At 38.1% G+C, this 19,200-nt stretch overlaps 1 protein-coding gene across 2 annotated transcripts; it reads left to right on the top strand.

The window, feature by feature from the left end:
• The first annotated feature begins 147 nt into the window (after positions 1 to 147).
• On the top strand, positions 148 to 17,611 carry LOC136830340 (uncharacterized). Of its 2 annotated transcripts, none has more exons than XM_067089782.1 (12): positions 148 to 285; positions 8,401 to 8,509; positions 8,663 to 8,797; positions 10,775 to 10,842; positions 12,507 to 12,628; positions 12,940 to 13,114; positions 13,286 to 13,389; positions 13,872 to 14,008; positions 14,504 to 14,601; positions 15,792 to 15,960; positions 16,153 to 16,270; positions 17,192 to 17,611. In XM_067089782.1, exons 2-12 carry the CDS (start codon positions 8,434 to 8,436, stop codon positions 17,481 to 17,483), a joined length of 1,494 nt encoding a protein of 497 aa, XP_066945883.1. In that variant the 5' UTR covers positions 148 to 285; positions 8,401 to 8,433; the 3' UTR covers positions 17,484 to 17,611. The 2 variants fall into 2 exon arrangements, with proteins under 2 accessions (XP_066945883.1, XP_066945884.1); XM_067089783.1 differs by having other exon boundaries at positions 157 to 292.
• Positions 17,612 to 19,200: the final 1,589 nt, after the last annotated feature.

The following is a 19,200-nucleotide window of genomic DNA, read 5'->3' as shown; positions in this document are numbered from 1 at the left end:
ACTGGAGGCGTTACTTGTCCTGAAGGACCTATCAGCCCGCAAAGCGGTGACTCACCCAGCCTAAGAGGGCGGGATTAAACCGTCATTGAGTTTCTGGGCTTCTACGCAGAGACTCCGACGGTTCAGGAGTCCTGCATGAAACAGAAAGGAGTCTGTCTGTCTGTTCTGAGGTGGCTGCAGGACGAGGCGGACCGGACGGGCTGTCAGTCGGTGGTCTTCACTAAATCGCTGGAGGAGGAGAAGAAGAAGAAGAAGTGGCCCACTTCAGCTCACTTGCTTCACGTGGTGAGTTGTAAGTTGCATCCGTTGTCCACTGATTAAAAGCATTGGTTTACGGCTTGCGTTTGCCTCGCGTACTCGTGAGTGTTTCGTCATTGTAATTCCCGTTTGTGCGTGTGTGTGTGTGTGTGTGTGCGTGTGAGAAGGGTTTTTCCGCTTCTGTGCAGACCATGTTGAGAATTTTAACTATGTTTTTTCCTGTATCGTTTATTATTACAATAAAAAACCAAGCTCTAAAAAAGGCTTAAAGAATAAAAACACCCAACCTCCGTGAAGGGATCTGAACCCACTCACACATAATAAAAGCACTATTTGCGACAAATCAAAGCCACATATTTCGATGAACAATCACCTTCCCCGAACATTTTACCAGCGAACAGGGCCACAGAAGGAAGTGCTCGATATATGTGGTTGCAACGTTCTAACAGTGCTTTAAGGGCCTTTTTATCTTCATATTACAACGTTGTATTACAGTCAAAGACATCCATTTGAAAACGTGAGCAGTTGGCGAGCGCACGTTGCGTAAATATGCATAAATATACGAATGCAATGGTGTGATTGTAATGGCCACAATGCCCTCAACTTCTGGCGTTTGACGCCCTCGATACTTGTCTAATTCTGTTATTTGATATCCTGTCCCTCCAATTAATTCCTAATATTCTTCTGAGCAACTTATTTTCAAATGCTAAGAATTTATTATCCGAAGTCACCGTACTGAGCCATGACTCACGCCCATAGATCAAAATACTCCTAACCATTACCTTATAAATTTTGATTTTTGTACGCACAGAAATTTGCTATTATTCCAAATATTTTTTAAAGCATTCCCATTGCCCGATGAGCCTTTTTTAATCTTTCCACAAATCTTGTGCTCGGGGAACCATCCTTATCTAAATAAGTATCTAAATATTTAAACCTATCCGCTTGCTTTAAGACCAAACCTTCAATTAGACAATCCTGTGCATTTTCAATATTCATATTCGTGATTTCAGTTTTCCACTATTAATAACCAAACCAACCTTTCGACCTTCACTCACTATACAATCCGACACGCTCTGCACCTTTTCTGGTCCCTCGCAGATCAAAACCATATCACCAGCATAATCCAAGTCAAGAAGTTTCACATTTCCCCAGAGTATAACTGCATCCGTTTCTCTTTTAACCCTTCTCGTAACGTAACCCACGAACAATACAAACAGCAGGGGAGACAGAATGCCGCCCTGAATCACACCAGACTTGACTTCAAATGGATCGCTCAAACACCCACCAACCATCGCTTCACAAGATGTGCCCTCATGCACGTTCATGATAACCGTCACAGATGATAGCTGCAGCCCTTCCTCTTTCTAAAACCAGCCCGCTCATCCCTCAGAATACCATCAACCACTGGTTCCAACCTATTCAGTATTACTCTACAGAAAATTTTCAAGGCTACAGGTGACAAAGTGATTCCCCCTCCAATTACCACACTTACTCAGATCCCCTTTCTTTGGGACTTTAACGACCAATGGTATTATTCCCGTCACCCATATCTCACTGAATGATATCTCCAAGACAAATACTAATCTATCCTCCTCCACTTTAAACATTTCCGGGAATAAACCATCTCCTCCTGGTGCCTTATAATACTTTAACTGTTTTATTGCATTAACTGTTTCTTCTAGCCTGGTCTCACACCTACATCAGTATTCAAATCTTCCTGAGCAGACGGTATATCCTCTTCTGGGGGGACTGGTCTATTAAGAACTGTCTCAAATTGCTCTTTCCATCTATTTGTGATTTCAGTATTTTTGGTCAATGAATTACCTTCCATATCCCTGACTGGTATATCCTTACGCTTTACCAGCATTACCAATCAGCTCTGCAATTGCTTTAAATGCTGTCCTTTGACTCTGACCATCATTTTTATTAATTAATGTTCCAGTTTCCACAACCATTTCATTAACGGGTCATCTTTTATCTCTCACTTAGTCTTCTAACTTCCGAATCCAAACTCAAGTACTTAGGTCTTGCTAATTCAAAATCTTCATCACTAACAAAATGCATCTCACTCCTAAATTTTGCTTCACTTCTTTTGATAATACCCCAAGTTTCCTCAGACATCCACATCTTTTTCCTCAGTCCGAGTCTCCTTCTGATCGTACAACCAGCAGCCTCATGCAAAACTTTATTCGACTTTATTCACATCCCATGACATCTCATCTAAACTTCTTCCTCCCTTCTCCAATGTTTCCAACGCCAAAAACCTGTTTCTGCATTATGTGCTAAATTCTTCCTTTTCCTCTCCTTCCCTTCTAAGAATGTCTGTGTCGTACCTATCGACAAGAGGGTTTCCCTTCTTCTGACTTTTTAGTTTGAGTCTTATTTTTGCAACGCTGAGCTGATGATCACTACCGATATCTGCTCCCAGATTGACGCGAACATCTAGCCAAGAGCTTCTATGCATTTTACAAACAGCAATATGATCAATCTGATTTTTATATATTTTCCACACTGTGATACTCATGTCGTCTTGTGTGTATTGTGGTGTTGAAAAAGTGTGCCCCCAATGACTAAGTCATATATATATATATATATATATTGTCACGAAGTGATCAAGTACCTGGTTATTACACAACTATTAAATCCAAAAATTTACCTCACTTCAGCCAGATGCCTGAGACCTCATAACAATAATATTACGACTGAACACTCTTAAAGGTGACAGTGATCCCTTAAAACCTGCTTATCACTTGAAAAAATCAATCTAAGTTTATCAAGCTGTGATTGAGGTAATAACAATACCTAACTTTCGTGCGGCATTTGCTCAAACTTCCATCAGATGTTTCTCAAAAGTTAGATGCGAGTCAAAAGTTACACCAAGAATAGTTAAAGCTTCAGACTCGTTCAGCAGAGTCCCACCCACCCGAAGGGGAGGATGGGATGGGAAATCAGTACAAGATCTGCTAATCAACAGTTTTTTCGTTTTACTGGACATTAGTCTTATACACCACCGACTACGCCACTCCCTCATTCGGTCCATGTCGCGATTGAGGTTGAGGGCAGATTCATTTTTCATGAGTGGAGACTTTACTACACTCACAAGTGTTGCGATTGTTATTATCATTATTCAGAAAATGGAGAGCCCTATTCATATGGAACAAGCCCAAAGGGGCCATTGACTTGAAATTCAAGGTTGCAAAGAATGTTATAGTGTTCATCAGAGAGAAGTAACAGAAGGTAAGGGGAAATATAGAAAGAATAGATCAGTCATTAGATAGTTAAAAAAAAAAAAGATTATTTAACCAATAAAAAAATAAATGGTAAAAATGTAAATAGATTGTTAAAACTGCAATTAGAATTGTTTTAGGGTAGTAAAAAATTGCAGGTAGAATTGTTTTAGGAGAGTAAGAAATTGCAGGTAGAATTGTTTTAGGATAGTAAGAAATTGCAAGTAGAATTGTTTTAGGAGAGTAAGAAATTACAAGTAGAATTGTTTTAGGAGAGTAAGAAATTGCAAGTAGAATTGTTTTAGGATAGTAAAAAATTGCAAGTAGAATTGTTTTAGGATAGTAAAAAATTGCAAGTAGAATTGTTTTAGGATAGTAAAAAATTGCAAGTAGAATTGTTTTAGGATAGTAAAAAATTGCAAGTAGAATTGTTTTAGGAGAGTAAGAAATTACAAGTAGAATTGTTTTAGGAGAGTAAAAAATTGCAAGTAGAATTGTTTTAGGATAGTAAAAAATTGCAAGTAGAATTGTTTTAGGATAGTAAGAAATTGCAAGTAGAATTGTTTTAGGAGAGTAAGAAATTACAAGTAGAATTGTTTTAGGATAGTAAAAAATTGCAAGTAGAATTGTTTTGGGAGAGTAAAAAATTGCAAGCAGAATTGTTTTAGGAGAGTAAAAAATTACAAGTAGAATTGTTTTAGGAGAGTAAAAAATTGCAAGTAGAATTGTTTTAGGAGAGTAAAAATTGCAAGTAGAATTGTTTTAGGAGAGTAAAAAATTGCAAGTAGAATTGTTTTAGGAGAGTAAAAAATTGCAAGTAGAATTGTTTTAGGGGAGTAAAAAATTACAAGTAGAATTGTTTTAGGAGAGTAAAAAATTTCAAGTAGAATTGTTTTAGGAGAGTAAAAAATTTCAAGTAGAATTGTTTTAGGAGAGTAAGAAATTACAAGTAGAATTGTTTTAAGATAGTAAAAAATTGTAAGTAGAATTGTTTGAGGAGAGTAAGACATTACAAGTAGAATTGTTTTAAGATAGTAAAAAATTGCAAGTAGAATTGTTTTAGGAGAGTAAAAAATTGCAAGTAGAATTGTTTTAGGAGAGTAAAAAATTACAAGTAGAATTGTTTTAGGATAGTAAAAAATTGCAAGTAGAATTGTTTTAGGATAGTAAAAAATTGCAAGTAGAATTGTTTTAGGAGAGTAAAAAATTGCAAGTAGAATTGTTTTAGGATAGTAAGACATTACAAGTAGAATTGTTTTAAGATAGTAAAAAATTGCAAGTAGAATTGTTTTAGGATAGTAAAAATTGCAAGTAGAATTGTTTTAGGAGAGTAAAAATTGCAAGTAGAATTGTTTTAGGAGAGTAAGACATTACAAGTAGAATTGTTTTAGGAGAGTAAAAAATTGCAAGTAGAATTGTTTTAGGATAGTAAAAAATTGCAAGTAGAATTGTTTTAGGAGAGTAAAAAATTGCAAGTAGAATTGTTTTAGGAGAGTAAAAAATTGCAAGTAGAATTGTTTTAGGATAGTAAAAAATTGCAAGTAGAATTGTTTTAGGATAGTAAGAAATTACAAGTTGAATTGTTTTAGGATAGTAAAAAAATGCAAGTAGAATTGTTTTAGGATAGTAAGAAATTACAAGTTGAATTGTTTTAGGATAGTAAAAAACTGCAAGTAGAATTGTTTTAGGATAGTAAAAAATTGCAAGTAGAATTGTTTTAGGATAGTAAGAAATTACAAGTAGAATTACTTTAGGATACTCAAAAATTGCATCATTACCCGTACCCTCGAGATTTTAATTGCAAGACACCCCCAGGAAGACTGTTTCACACTCCAACGGTCCGTGAGGGGAAAAAAAAAGAGACTAAAAGTTTACCCTTAAAATAAGGTATAAATACCTAATCTCTCACAGCAAACACTGATTCTTGCGACTGCTTTCAGCCAACGGCACAAAAGTCAGTGAACAGCTCTGGGATAAACCGACAGTTTCGCCGTGATAAGGACTGTGACTGTTGCGCAATTCGAACCTCAAAAGACCAAGCAGAGATGGAAAGCATTCCTGCCCTGAAACAATTCTCCTTCCATTTCGATCACTTACCTAACGTTTTTGACCTCTGCTCGTTTATTAATCTGTTAATGTTATTTTTATCTCTTCTAAAAACTGATCTGTCCTTCTCTCTGTTACTTTCTGTTACTTCTTTGACATGAACACTAATATTCTCTGGTAGGTTGAATTTCTAATCAGTGGCCCCTGTGGGGTGCTTGTTCCATATGAATAGGGGTTTAGCTTCTGCATAATAATAATAATAATAATAATAATAATAATAATAATAATAACAACTCTGTTGTAGCCATGAGATCGCGGTATGCAACACAGACTGTTATTGACCTTGGAAGTTAATATGTTCTGGCCGGGTAGCAATTTGTCCAGCTAGGCTAATCGTATAAAGTATGCTTAAGCTCATCAAGAACGTATTTTGCTAATAATGAGTCCATGGTATATATATATATATATATATATATATATATATATATATATATATGTGTGTATATATATATATATATATCATCTAACTTTCCTTTCCAAATGGTCTCAAAGGTATTTTCCAAATACGATTCCATCTTCTCTTCAAACTACAAAAGAAATGACTCCGGCTCTCCTCTCTCTCTCTCTCTCTTTCTCTTCTGAATTAAGGAAAATTCTGCACATATTGTTACAGATAAGAATTCCGCTGTGTCTCGCCTGCTGTAGTCGTATTGTGCGTATGTACTGTATGTATGTATATATACATACATATATATATATATGTACATTACATATATATATATATATATATATATATATATATATATATATATATATATATATATATATATATATACACTAGGGATTTAGTATTGTGAGAATGTGTATGTATGTATGCATACGTATGTGTGTGTATAAATTGTACATATACATAAACACATGTGTGCTCCAATATTTTCTAATGTTCCTACAGCGTTATTTGCATAATATTTAATAAATTTATTTATTTAGTTATTTACGACATGTTTCGACCAGCTCGTTGGTCATCCTCTGGACGTGGTTGCAGAAGGTCTGAAGAAACGAGGTTGTTGTTGTTGTATTGTATTAAGCCAACTCTTGTGTTGGCACGGGCCTTCCCGGGTTGGTATTTATAGGGGGGGTCTTGATCGGTGCTGAATTATGATTGGCTGCCCGGGGCATGTACCCTCGGGCGGAGCCTATTTTCCCAGGTCGATGTGCGAGCGGCGTTGTAGTGCTGGAAGAATTTCGATCCTCCGATGCCGAATTTTGATTCGCACGTTCGCTATGGGGATCGCTCGATGCATGTCTCCTGGCTGCCGTGGGGAGGAGAAATGTTTCCTGCGTAATATTGAGGGTTGGTTTCTCATTCCCAATGTGCAATGCTTCCAAGAGGCGTAGGCGGCGGTGGTCGGTAGTTCGGTCAATTATTTCGATGTTCGTGATTATGTTTTTTCTTACTATTCTCTGGTTATGGATGGTCCTGGCATGATTAAAGATAGCCCCCTCTTGAGCGTGGCAGGAAATCCTCTTGGAGAAACGCATGGTGGTCATATCGATGTAAGAACCGAGGCATCCATGCGTTTCTACAGAGGATTTCCTGCCACGCCCAAGAGGGGGCTATCTTTAATCATGCCAGGACCGTCCATAACCAGAGAATAGTAAGAAAAAACATAATCACGAACATCGAAATAATTGACCGAACTACCGACCACCGCCGCCTACGCCTCTTGGAAGCATTGCACATTGGGAATGAGAAACCAACCCTCAATATTACACAGGAAACATTTCTCCTCCCCACGGCAGCCAGGAGACATGCATCGAGCGATCCCCATAGCCAGGACCCACTTAGAGTAAGTGGGTCCTGCCCATAGCCAGGACCCACTTAGAGCTCTAAGTGGGTCCTGCCCATAGCGAACGTGCAAATCAAAATTCGGCATCGGAGGATCGAAATTCTTCCAGCACTACAACGCCGCTCGCACATCGACCTGGGAAAATAGGCTTCGCCCGAGGGTACATGCCCCGGGCAGCCAATCATAATTCAGCACCGATCAAGACCCCCCTATAAATACCAACCCGAGCACCTCGTTTCTTCAGACTTCTGCAACCACGTCCAGAGGATGACCAACGAGCTGGTCGAAACATGTCGACGGTACCTAAAATAGAACCTGAATCCAGACGAACGATTTCTGATTGGATATTTTAATAAAAGACTTCCAATATTCCGCACGCTTTCCTTTTCCAACATGAATATCGGCCAGTTGCTGACTAGCATCACTGAGCCTGAAAAGCGAATCATAAGGAAGATAGGAACGACACTATATAAGATAAATTCGCATAATACAGCCATCCTTTTTAATAAGACCTGTTTAAAAGAGGGTCTACTCCCTTCATATATTACCATTATTATTATTGCCGCCCAAAACCCATTGGCTTGATTGATCTATCTATCTAATCTGGCGTCGCAATGACTAGGGTCATTGTAAACGTACTTTCACTTAAGCCTCAGGACTTCGAAGTAATTCTTAAAAGGATTTTTGTGGATTTATCGACTGTTGATATTTCAAGGGATTTCTAGTTTCAAGAAAATTACTTAGAGGATTATAGGATTTATATGAAGGTTCTTTCTCTCTCTCTCTCTCTCTCTCTCTCTCTTATTGATATATAGATAATTCTACAAGAAAAATTCACATTGTTCTATTCTATAGGTAATCTCTCTCTCTCTCTCTCTCTCTTTTATTAGTATATAGATAATTCTACAAGAAAAAGTACACAACCTATCTTTCACCTTACAGCCAAATTCTCTCTCTCTCTCTCTCTCTCCCGTGACGCCAGTTAAATTCAACAACCACTCAATCTCCCGTTACAGGTTCCAAGCATGGAGAACGCCCTTTAATGAGCTATGTCCATCGCCATGCGTCGCACCGTCATGCTGGTGGCGTTGCTTGTGGCAACGTTGCCTGGCACAGAAGGCTCAGGTGAGTGGCTTAGTGTGTAGTGGTGAATTAACCAAGATAAATATATATAAATATTTATATATATGTAAATATTTATATATATATATGTATATATATATATATATACAAAGATTATTATTATGATTACCATTATTATTCTTATTTACTCGACAGAAGGCGCCTGCAACGTCACCCGAATCGACGCAGACGTCGACAATTCGACGCTGTCGGTCAGGTACAATTCGACAGTAGCCAACAGGACTGCCTGTGGCGACAGGAGTCCTATTTGCAACATTTCGAGGGACTATGGTTAGGATATTATCTGACTTTCGTCTGCTGCGTTTGCTGTGAAAGGAAACTATTGCGCCGGCTTTGTCTGTTCGTCTGCACTTTTTCTGTCCGCACTTTTTTCTGTCCGCACTTTTTTCTGTACGCATTTTTTTCTGTTCGAACTTTTTTCTGTTCGAACTTTTTTCTCTCCGCACTTTTTTCTGTTCGAACTTTTTCTGTTCGCACTTTTTCTGTCCACAGTTTATTCTGTCCGCACTTTTTTTCTGTCCGCACTTTTTTCTGTCCGCACTTTTTTTCTGTCCGCACTTTTTCTGTCCGCACTTTTTCTGTCCGCACTTTTTTCTGTCCGCACTTTTTTCTGTCCGCACTTTTTCTGTCCGCACTATTTTTCTGTCCGCACTTTTTTTCTGTCCGCACTTTTTTCTGTCCGCACTTTTTCTGTCCGCACTATTTTTCTGTCCGCACTCTTTCTATCCGCACTTTTTTTCTGTCCGCACTATTTTTCTGTCCGCACTCTTTCTATCCGCACTTTTTCTGTCCGCACTATTTTTCTGTCCGCACTCTTTCTATCCGCACTTTTTCTGTCCGCCCTCAGATCTTAAAAACTACAGAGGCTAGAGGGCTGCAAACTGATATGCTGATCATCCACCCTCCAATCATCAAACATACCAAATTGCAGCCCTCTAGCCTCCTCAGTAGTTTTGATTTTATTAAAGGTTCAAGTTAGCCATAATCGTGCTTCTGGCAACGGTATAGGATAGGCCACCACCGGGCCGTGGTTAAACTTTCATGGGCCGCGGCTCATACAGCATTATACCGAGACCACCGAAAGACAGATCTATTTTCGGTGGCCTTGATTATTATACGCCGTACAGAAAACTCGACTGCGCCGAAGAAACTTCGGCGAATTTTTTACTTATTTTTTATAGATCCTAATCTTCTTCCTAATCTTCTTCTTCTTATTCTTGTTAGGATCAAGGTGCTCGTTTGTGCCTACAGAAAGTTGATCCCTTGGCGGGCTTTCGCGGTGACTGTGAGATTGAAAATTAATATTATCTGATAAAATTATTATTATTATTATTATTATTATTATTATTATTAAGGGATATCTGTGGTAAACAACTGATTATCGTAAGAGGGAAAACAAATAGCTTCTGATAAAACTATTATTATTATTATTTAGAAGATAAACCCTTCTCTATATGGAAGAGGCAGGCAGGGTGGGGGGGGGGCACTGACACGAAATTCAGGCTTCCAAAGAATATGGTTTTATTAGAAAGAAGTTAATGGGAAATACAAAAAAGAATATATATATGTATATATATATGAATATATATAAATAAATCATTCAAATGTGAGGTGAATGATCCACAGCCCGGCGGTGGGAGGAAAAAAATAATATGTATTATAAGTAAACATTTGAGAACCGAGCCGGGCACATTTCACGCCCTACCCTAAAATTTAGAAAAAAGTATAATTTTAAAGATTATGGAATGTAAAGTTTTTGATGATTAAAGCATAATAGATTTTCTTTTTAATAACTAGAACTTTTTAGAGCTATACTTCTGATCCCTTTCCACGCTCCAGAACTCTCTCTGCTTGCTTCCGTGTTCCGTCCTACGCAAACCCTCATTATAAGACATATTTCATTTTATTGACCTAATTATTACTTAAAATACACGATTTCACTAATGTAGTTAAATTATGAACATCAAAATAATTAAACAGAAAATTATTCCGACTCGGAGAAGTAATTTTGGAACGATAATTCATTCATTAATTAGATTTCAAGGGAAAATTAATCTGGAAACCTGGAATCTGAAATTCCAGAATTATGAATTTTGGCAAAAAATCGTTATTTTCATTTTAGGATTATTTCTTACAAAATCTGATAACTCGGTTGATGATTTGCCTTTGATGTATCTATAGTAAGTCTATATCTATTTTTTAATTTCATATTTATGGGTAATTTTGTTTTTCTCTCTCTTTAAATAGACAAATCATACGCCGTACTACAGAATGCAGATGACGGCAGAGATCTCAAAGACATCGACGTTATCAAGGTAAGAGAGAGAGAGAGAGAGAGAGAGAGAGAGAGAGAGAGAGAGAGAGAGAGAGAGAGAGAGAGAGAGAGAGAGTTGATCATTCATTTCCATAGACGCCAAATGTGAGTGAATATTTCTTAATTCCAGTTTGAGAGAGAGAGAGAGAGAGAGAGAGAGAGAGAGAGAGAGAGAGAGAGAGAGAGAGAGAGAGAGAGAGCTGAGCTTCTTTGTTGTTGATAATAATAATAATAATAATAATAATAATAATAATAATAATAATAATGACACCACTGCAAAAAAAATCCAGTGTAGCTACGTAGGCCTACAGTAAACATAGGCTTATAATAGCTCTCTGTACAAGAGAGCTGTCTTCAGCTAGAAGGCTAATAATAATAATAATAATAATAATAATAATAATAATAATAATAATAAAACCACCACTGCAAAAAAATCCAGTGTAGCTACGTAGGCCTAAGGTAAGCATAGGCCTATAATAGCTCTCCGTACAAGAGAGCTGTCTTCAGCTAGAAGGCTAATAATAATAATAATAATAATAATAATAATAATAATAATAATAATAATAATAACAATAATAATAGTACCACCACTGCAAAAAAAATCCAGTGTAGCTACGTAGGCCTAAGGTAAACATAGGCCTATAATAGCTCTCCGTACACGACAGCTGTCTTCAGCAGTATAATAATAATAATAATAATAATAATAATAATAATAATAATAATAATAATACCAAAAAGTAGGATGACATCATAGATTCGACCGGGTGACTTTTCCTCAAAAGATTCATCAGTACAGCTGGGCCATTTCCTCTGCCAGCACACTACGCATTAAAAGAAGTTATTTTAAGATGGTTTGGAGGCGATAAAGCTACGCAGCTGCTTTTTTTTTTTTTTCGCAACATCCCCTCTTTTCAAAATGTGGTTCTGCTTTGCTTGTTATAACATCAACCGTTCCTCTCTCGTTTAAGTGGCTGTGACATCATCGCCTCTGTGTATAAGATTCCTACTCAGACGCTTCTCTTACGCTCCACTTTCTGTTGACTTGACTATTTATTTAGTCACTTATTAATGCTATTCACATTTAGTTTGGCTCAGTTCTTATTTCCTGCCAGTCGCCGAGTCCTACATAGTAGTGATAAAGGTCTAGGCCTATATACTACTACTGTCAGTGATACATGAAGGTTTTAGCTTGACTTTTACCGTCGCAAAGAGTACTCAGTTGAAATTGCAGTTCCTAACAATGTTCTTTTAATTTCACCTTAGCTTTGAAAAAGGTCCCATGCTGTTATTATCACGCCTTTTACTCCCTCTTCTTCTTTCTCTTCTGGACGAAACTCTACTGGACAATCCTATAGAGCTTTTCCCAGATTGCTAGCTCACGCATTTAATTCGTCTATTGCCAGTATTATGTTTGAGGTTAACGCTCTGTATATTAGATAGAGCTGGACTTTAAACACTTTAGGAAATCAAAACCGTGGCATAGTACTATACAATCAGGTCTAAACCGTAGGTTATGTCAGGTTAGTTCAGTTTTAGTGAGCTCCCACAATTTTTTTTTACCATTGAATGACCTCGCAGGCTTGTTCTATACGAATGCCAGTGCATTCTGAATGATGATGATGGTAATTACTGCCGAAATCTTCCATTACTCTTATTCCCTTTCAGCACCAGGGCAAGTTGACCTACTGTCACAAAGAGCGAGTTCGAATCAAGTGTGGAGATGTTCTCTCCAACGTCGTCCAGGTTCCTGAGGTCTCGATGATGGAGGCAGTCGTGGTGCCCATGTTGTAAGGGTCCTGGTCCTTTTTGTTACTGAAACTACAACAAAAACGAATTTGAAATTTGACTTGAGTTGTTTAACTGAACTGGGCCAGAAGAAGACAGCTTCTCAGACTCCCATTACATATTGGTGACTAATATCGAAAGCTCTTATTATTATCTGGGGTAGAAACCAAAGATTCAACCTGATCTGTTTTCAAAAGACTTTGCCCAACGTCACCCCATCTATACTTATTAGTTTCAAAGTTTGATTAGGAGCCTAACATAGGGCTAAGGCTTCTATACTTCTCTTTAATGCAGAGCTTCTTTTTTCTCGCAGCAATGATACACAACTGGTCCTGAGGTTGAAACCCATAGTGCAAGTGAAGGACTTCCGGGTGGAGGTTTACCAAATAAACCCAATGCTTCTGTTGTCTCCACCGGCCAGCGTGCCACCTGCTACTGACGCAACCTTTCTCGGAAATTACACTGATCAGGAAAAAGTCTATGTCAAGGTTGGTGCTGCTTGATTGCGTTTATACTGATCCTTTTTAACGGAGACAGGTTATTTGGTTCTGTATTAAAACAATAAAGGGCCCCGATGTATGCATATTACGAATGATAATCACAAAAAAACATGAAAATTAACTGATTAGCTTTATTTTATTCCTCATCTTTCTTAACAGTTTGCTGCAAATCTGCTTGTAGAGGACGAACAATGTCCGGCTGCATTTGACATGATTCTCAACAAAAGTTCGGTGCCTGAACAGACGCCGCTTCCACAAGTTACGTAAGTTACAACGGAGTGGAGTCTCTCTCTCTCTCTCTCTCTCTCTCTCTCTCTCTCTCTCTCTCTCTGTAAGCCTAGGCAGTGAAATAATATTTTTTATATTTTGTTTAACTATAGACGCAGTCTTACCAAACACTGAAGCATCTTCCTCTCTCAAACTCACTTGTTCTCCGACACTTTTCAAATATCTCACATACACCAAATATCCATTAAGCACTTATGTGAGATATTTATATATGAAAATCAAGTATCTAAAGTATTTACACTAAGGTGTTTGTGATTCACTCGTAATTGTGCACGATTATTGTTTGAATATACATGAATTCCAATTTGCTTCGTAAACGCGAATCGTGCTCGGTTTAAAGATTGTTTTAGACCGTGCTCTGTTATATTCATGGTGGCAGTTATATGATCAATTATCTACGTATCATATTCGTTCTAGCATATAATAATCAAATATGCGTGACTATATTTCATCCTAGGCCTATGTATTTGTATGCGATTGTCGCCGCTGCAGTGGCCGTTGTCATTGTGGTTATCGCCATCTTGTGGTGTTACAGCAGGAAGAAGAAGAGTTCTTTGAACGTGACGCCGATATCCACTCCAGTTACTTTAGACAGTAAGTCCAGAAGAGTTTTTTTCTTCTTCTTCTTTTGAAACAATAAGCTTTAAAATATTATAGTGATAAATATACGATGTTTATAAAATCTGTGTAAAAGAGGGAAAGCTCTGGGTGAAAAACTTAAACATAAACTTTAGATCACAGTGAACGGTTCCCGTAAATGCTGCTACGCGGACAGTCTTTTATTTAGCACTTTCTGTAATGTAATCTTAATAATGTTAATAATCCTATTGCCGTTATTTTCATCGTTATTAAGCCGCTGATACTGAAGGGTGGCTCCAGAAAAAAAAAACAACGGTTAATGCCACATGCATACTTTTTAACGCCTAAAAAACCTGTTAAAATCGGCCGCTTCGTGCACCTACACACGAGCCTCATTAGCAGCGCGTCTGACTCGCTACTTTTATGAATTAATTGCTGAACAGGCTACCAAAGAACAGAGTATACAAACGTAAATGTGGAGTTACTATCAACTTATTTCTTAACTTACAGTCAAGTCCGTTCTCGTCGTCCACACGAAGGAGTCTCGAGGTATCAGTCTAGAGGTGGACAAGTTGATTGGAGAATTCAAGGACACAGGAATCAAGAAGGTAGAGTGATTTGTAGTTTTTTTTTATGGTCATACATACGTCTGTGTGTTCACGTATGTTTAATGTCTAAATTACACTCAAAATTTTATGTCTTAGGTGTAAATAGACCTACTATACACTTTACACTCGCTTTTGATGCTTTAAACTTGAAACTGAGAAAAGCCAGTCTTTGGAAGACTTATGTTATGAGTTTTGCAAGATTTCGCCAGATAATTAAACACACAAAAAAAGGAGTATTTAAAAAAAAAAAAGTTTGCCTATTCAAACATCAAAAATCAAGAGTATAGCCGAAAAGTAACTGTCGAAATCAGAAAGTGACACATTAAACACACAAAAAAAGGAGTATTTAAAAAAAAAAAAAGTTTGCCTATTCAAACATCAAAAATCAAGAGTATAGCCGAAAAGTAACTGTCGAAATCAGAAAGTGACACATTTTAATCTTAGATTCAAGGCGAATTGTTCAGATGAAATATTCAGCTTGACTGACAGCTGCACAGAGAGTTGAGACAAGCCAGTACCACCGTGTCAATCAATCACGCGCCAAAGCTGGAGCGTGATGAAAAATAAACTTCTTTCTCTGAGATTTTCGAGAACTTCTTCAGCGCAGCCGACATTTGCCAATAATTTTTTCAGTTCGGCTCTCTTTCTCGATTTTGTTTATTCTATATGTTCTGTTACATTCATTACATTATTCTTGTGAATGTGAAAACAATCGAATTTGCTGTGGCTATCATGCTTGCTTAGTAGAATTGCTTGCGTTTCGTATTTCCTGGATTCATTTGCTTGTGTTTACAGCTGGATTTTCAATATTTCAAAATTTGAGCATTTTTGCAGAACCAAATTCTCTCCTTGACACCTACGTCCATCTTGTGTTGTCTTGTAGTCATATATTATGATATTTACTGTCCGTACCCCGTCATGACCTCGATAATCTTTTATTGTAGTTATGTGCGACAAAGAACTAGTCCTTCATCGTTGTCTGACAACTTACAGGTCAACGGCATGCCCTACTTCTTGACTGTAAGTTGCCGTAAGTTGCCCAGGCATGATGACGAACAAGTAGGTTCTAGGGGACTGAAGTAAATTCACCAGACTTGTAGGCCTAATAGTTAGTTCACTGTCTCCTTTAGGCAATATAGTCAGCTTGTACTTCTGTACGGAAGGTAGGCTAATAACTGTCTCCGCCACAGGTCTACGACATCTGCAACATCAGTGACCAGAATGTCCTGCCCATCACGGAGCCGTGGCTCCTAGGCCACTTCAGCGGCCCCCGTGCTCCTTCTTCCGCCGTGATTTTGGTCTGTTCACCCGGTCTTCCGAAACTGGCACAGTCTCTGAAGGAGGGCAAGAATGATGCAGGTGAGTAGGTTAGGTTAGGTTAATGGGCTTAGATTCTGTGTATTTACTTATGACGCAGGTGAGTAGGTTAGGTTAGGTTAGGTTAATGGCCTTAGATTCCGTGTATTTAGTTATTAATCCATTTATTTGTTAATTGATAACTTCAAATATTTATTTCTTTAGCTCTCTAATCATTTGTCCATTTATTTCCAGAGGCGATATGTGTCCTGGGTCGCGGTTATATGCCGAGTGACTCCTTGCTGCTGACCTTCGTAAGGAACCTGTTCGATTCTCGTATTGTGTGGGAGTCTGGCCGTTTCTTCCCTGTATGGTACGTGTAGAACTTTGGAGATAGTAGTAGTAATACAGTAGTAATGGTTTTAATAATATTTTTTTTATGTAAAGGACTTATACGAACACGTCTGCTGATGATGTTGTACAGTTCATGTATTTATTCATTTATTCACCCGTGTGCGTGTGTGTCTGTGTGATCTGTCTATGGCATATCTCAAAAAGCTATTGGTGGATTTCAATGGAACTTTGTGGAGTGGTCGTACACGGGCTGAAGAAGGGTCGGTTGGATCCTGAGATAAACCCAGTCCAAGATTTGTAATTTACTTTTGAAAATTTGTAATTTGTAATTTCATTTGTAATTTACTGGGCATGCAGTCTCTGGGCTCTTTCAAATCATCAGAAGTTTGCACATGTGCGTTTTTCAACAAAGAGTTTTTATTGAGAAAGAATAGATGAGTCATGGCTGATAGGTATAACAGACAGATAAAGTGGAGTAAAGAAATATTAGCTGTATTTTAAAGTTTTTCACCCGTCCAAAAGTTGACCAGGCCTAGCACTGCCTAACGCTCAATCTGACTCATCTTCTTTGTTTCATCTAAAAAAAATCCCGTAGGCGGGTTAATGCCATCAGTGCCACTCACATGGTGCACTGTAGGCATGACCTGAGGTTCTTTGCAGCGTTCCTTTGGCCCTTACTGCAACCCCTTTCATTTCTTTTACTGTATTTCCATTCATATTCTCTTTCTTCCATCTTACTCCCCATCCTCTGCTAACTGTTGTTTCGCAGTGCAACTGCGAGGCCTTCCTCCTGTTACACCTCTCTAACCTCCTTTCCTCCCACTTTCCTTTTTAGCGCTGAATGACCTTACCATAGGTCCCAGCACTTGGCCATTGGCTTAATTCTTATGTTCCATATTATCCATTTCATCTGAAGAAACTCCTTCCATCTCACCCACAGGTTCGAAAACATCGCAGACACCAGTAGAATCAGAGAGTGGCAGGAAGAGATGGCCCGGGCTAGCCTGCCGAATATCGGCAGGTCAGTTCTGTTCTGTTTGCCCTCCCACATCGGGTTCCTGAAGGGCACTCTGGAGGGCAGGGGGTCCAAAGGACCCATGAGGGTCAGGAGGTTCTCTACTGACCAACAGGACGGCGCGGGTGCCCGGTTACTGCGACAGGACGAGGAGGAGGAGGAGTGTGGGTGTCAGGCTGACAGACCACAGGAGGGTATAGAACTCCAGATGATGTAGGTGTCTGTTTTTAGCAAGAGCACGTGCTACCACAGGGCTTTCTCAGTCTAGATAGACAGATAGATGGGTGTCAGCTCAGTGCTATAGTTGGAGTAGTTAAGTGAGGAGAAGAAGAAGAGAAAAGAAAACGTTTCTCTCAGTGCAGAGAACTGAGGTGACATTTCTCTGAGTAGCTGAGGTCAGAGTGAAAAGGGCTGCACTAAGCTAAAAGTGATGACTGATGTACAAAAACTCGTTTGTCTCTGGGGAAATTGACCCACGGAAACATTTTTTTACCCTCTCAGGTGAAGCGAAACGGGAATGAAACTAAGAGAAACTCGTTTCTCGTCCAGGTACAAAATGGGGGGAGATGAAGTATTTCCAGCCTTGGAAAAAACATCATCAAGGTGTTATCCTTACTCCTTAGGGGGGGTTAGTGCCGTCAGTGCACCTCTTGCGGTGCACTGTAGGCATTACTTAAGGTTCTTTGCAGCGTCCCTTCGGCCCCTAGCTGCTACCCCTTCCATTGCTTTTACTGTACCTCCGTTCATGTTCTCTATTTCCACCTTGCAATCCACCCTCTCCTAACAATTGTTTCATAGTGCAACTGCTGTGAGGTTTTCCTCCTGTTACACCTTTCAGACCTCCTACTCTCATTTTCCCTTTCAGCGCTGATTGACCTCATAGGTCCCAGTGCTTAGCCTTTGGCCTAAATTGTATATTGCATTCCAAAGGTGCTATTTTGCCAGTAGTCTTAAGACTTTACTTAAATGCATTTGTCCTCAGTAGAATGTAAGGCTTTGAACCACTGCTCAAACTTACTTACCCTTTAACCTATGGACCAGTGACCTCAACCTTGACATTTATAGATTTAATTAACATATTTATGAAATAAGGTGATATATGTATGTATATGTATATATATATATATATATATATATATATATATATATATATATATATATATATATATATATATATATATTACTCATTGATTATGAATTAAGAGGTTGTATGTTTGTTAGTTTTAATGTAAAGCATAACATAAAAGTCAGGGAAGAATATTACTGTTTCAGCAAATATTATTTACTGTCCTTGTTTCATGTTTATATGTTTATGAATATATATATATATATATATATATATATATATATATATATATATATATATATATATATATATATATATTACTTTATGGTAATGAATTAAGAAGCTGTATGTCTGTATATATTTGTGTGTATATATATATATATACATTGAATTCACACAGTGCAGTATTATTATTATTAGTATTATTATTATTCAGAAGATGAACCCTACTCATACGCAACAAGCCTGCCAAAGTGCTCACCACTGACTTGGAATTCAAGTTTCCAAAGAATGTAACATTGTCCATTTGAAAGTTAACAGAAGATAACACGAAACAGAAAGAAGAAGAAAAAAGAAGAGATCAGTTATCAGAAAAGAAAAATAAGAAGATAAGTGAATAAACTAATATATAAACAGACAAAAAACGATGCTTTCATTCATTCCCCAACTGAAGTCTCGAATTGTTCAGAATTCGCCGCCTCTCAAATGCTTCAAAAATGTTGGGTCTGTCTTCGTTTGCTCTTCAGATCAGTGAGTTTTGCAGCAGGTGCACTGTAAGCATTACTTAAGGTCCTTCCTTAGACCCGTAGCTGCAACCCCCTTTCGTTCCTTCGACTGTACCTCCGTCCATATTCTCTTTCTTCCACCT

Source organism: Macrobrachium rosenbergii, chromosome 46 (genome assembly GCF_040412425.1).
Source record: "Macrobrachium rosenbergii isolate ZJJX-2024 chromosome 46, ASM4041242v1, whole genome shotgun sequence".
NCBI lineage: Eukaryota > Metazoa > Arthropoda > Malacostraca > Decapoda > Palaemonidae > Macrobrachium > Macrobrachium rosenbergii.
This window is presented reverse-complemented; position numbering and strand designations above follow the sequence as displayed.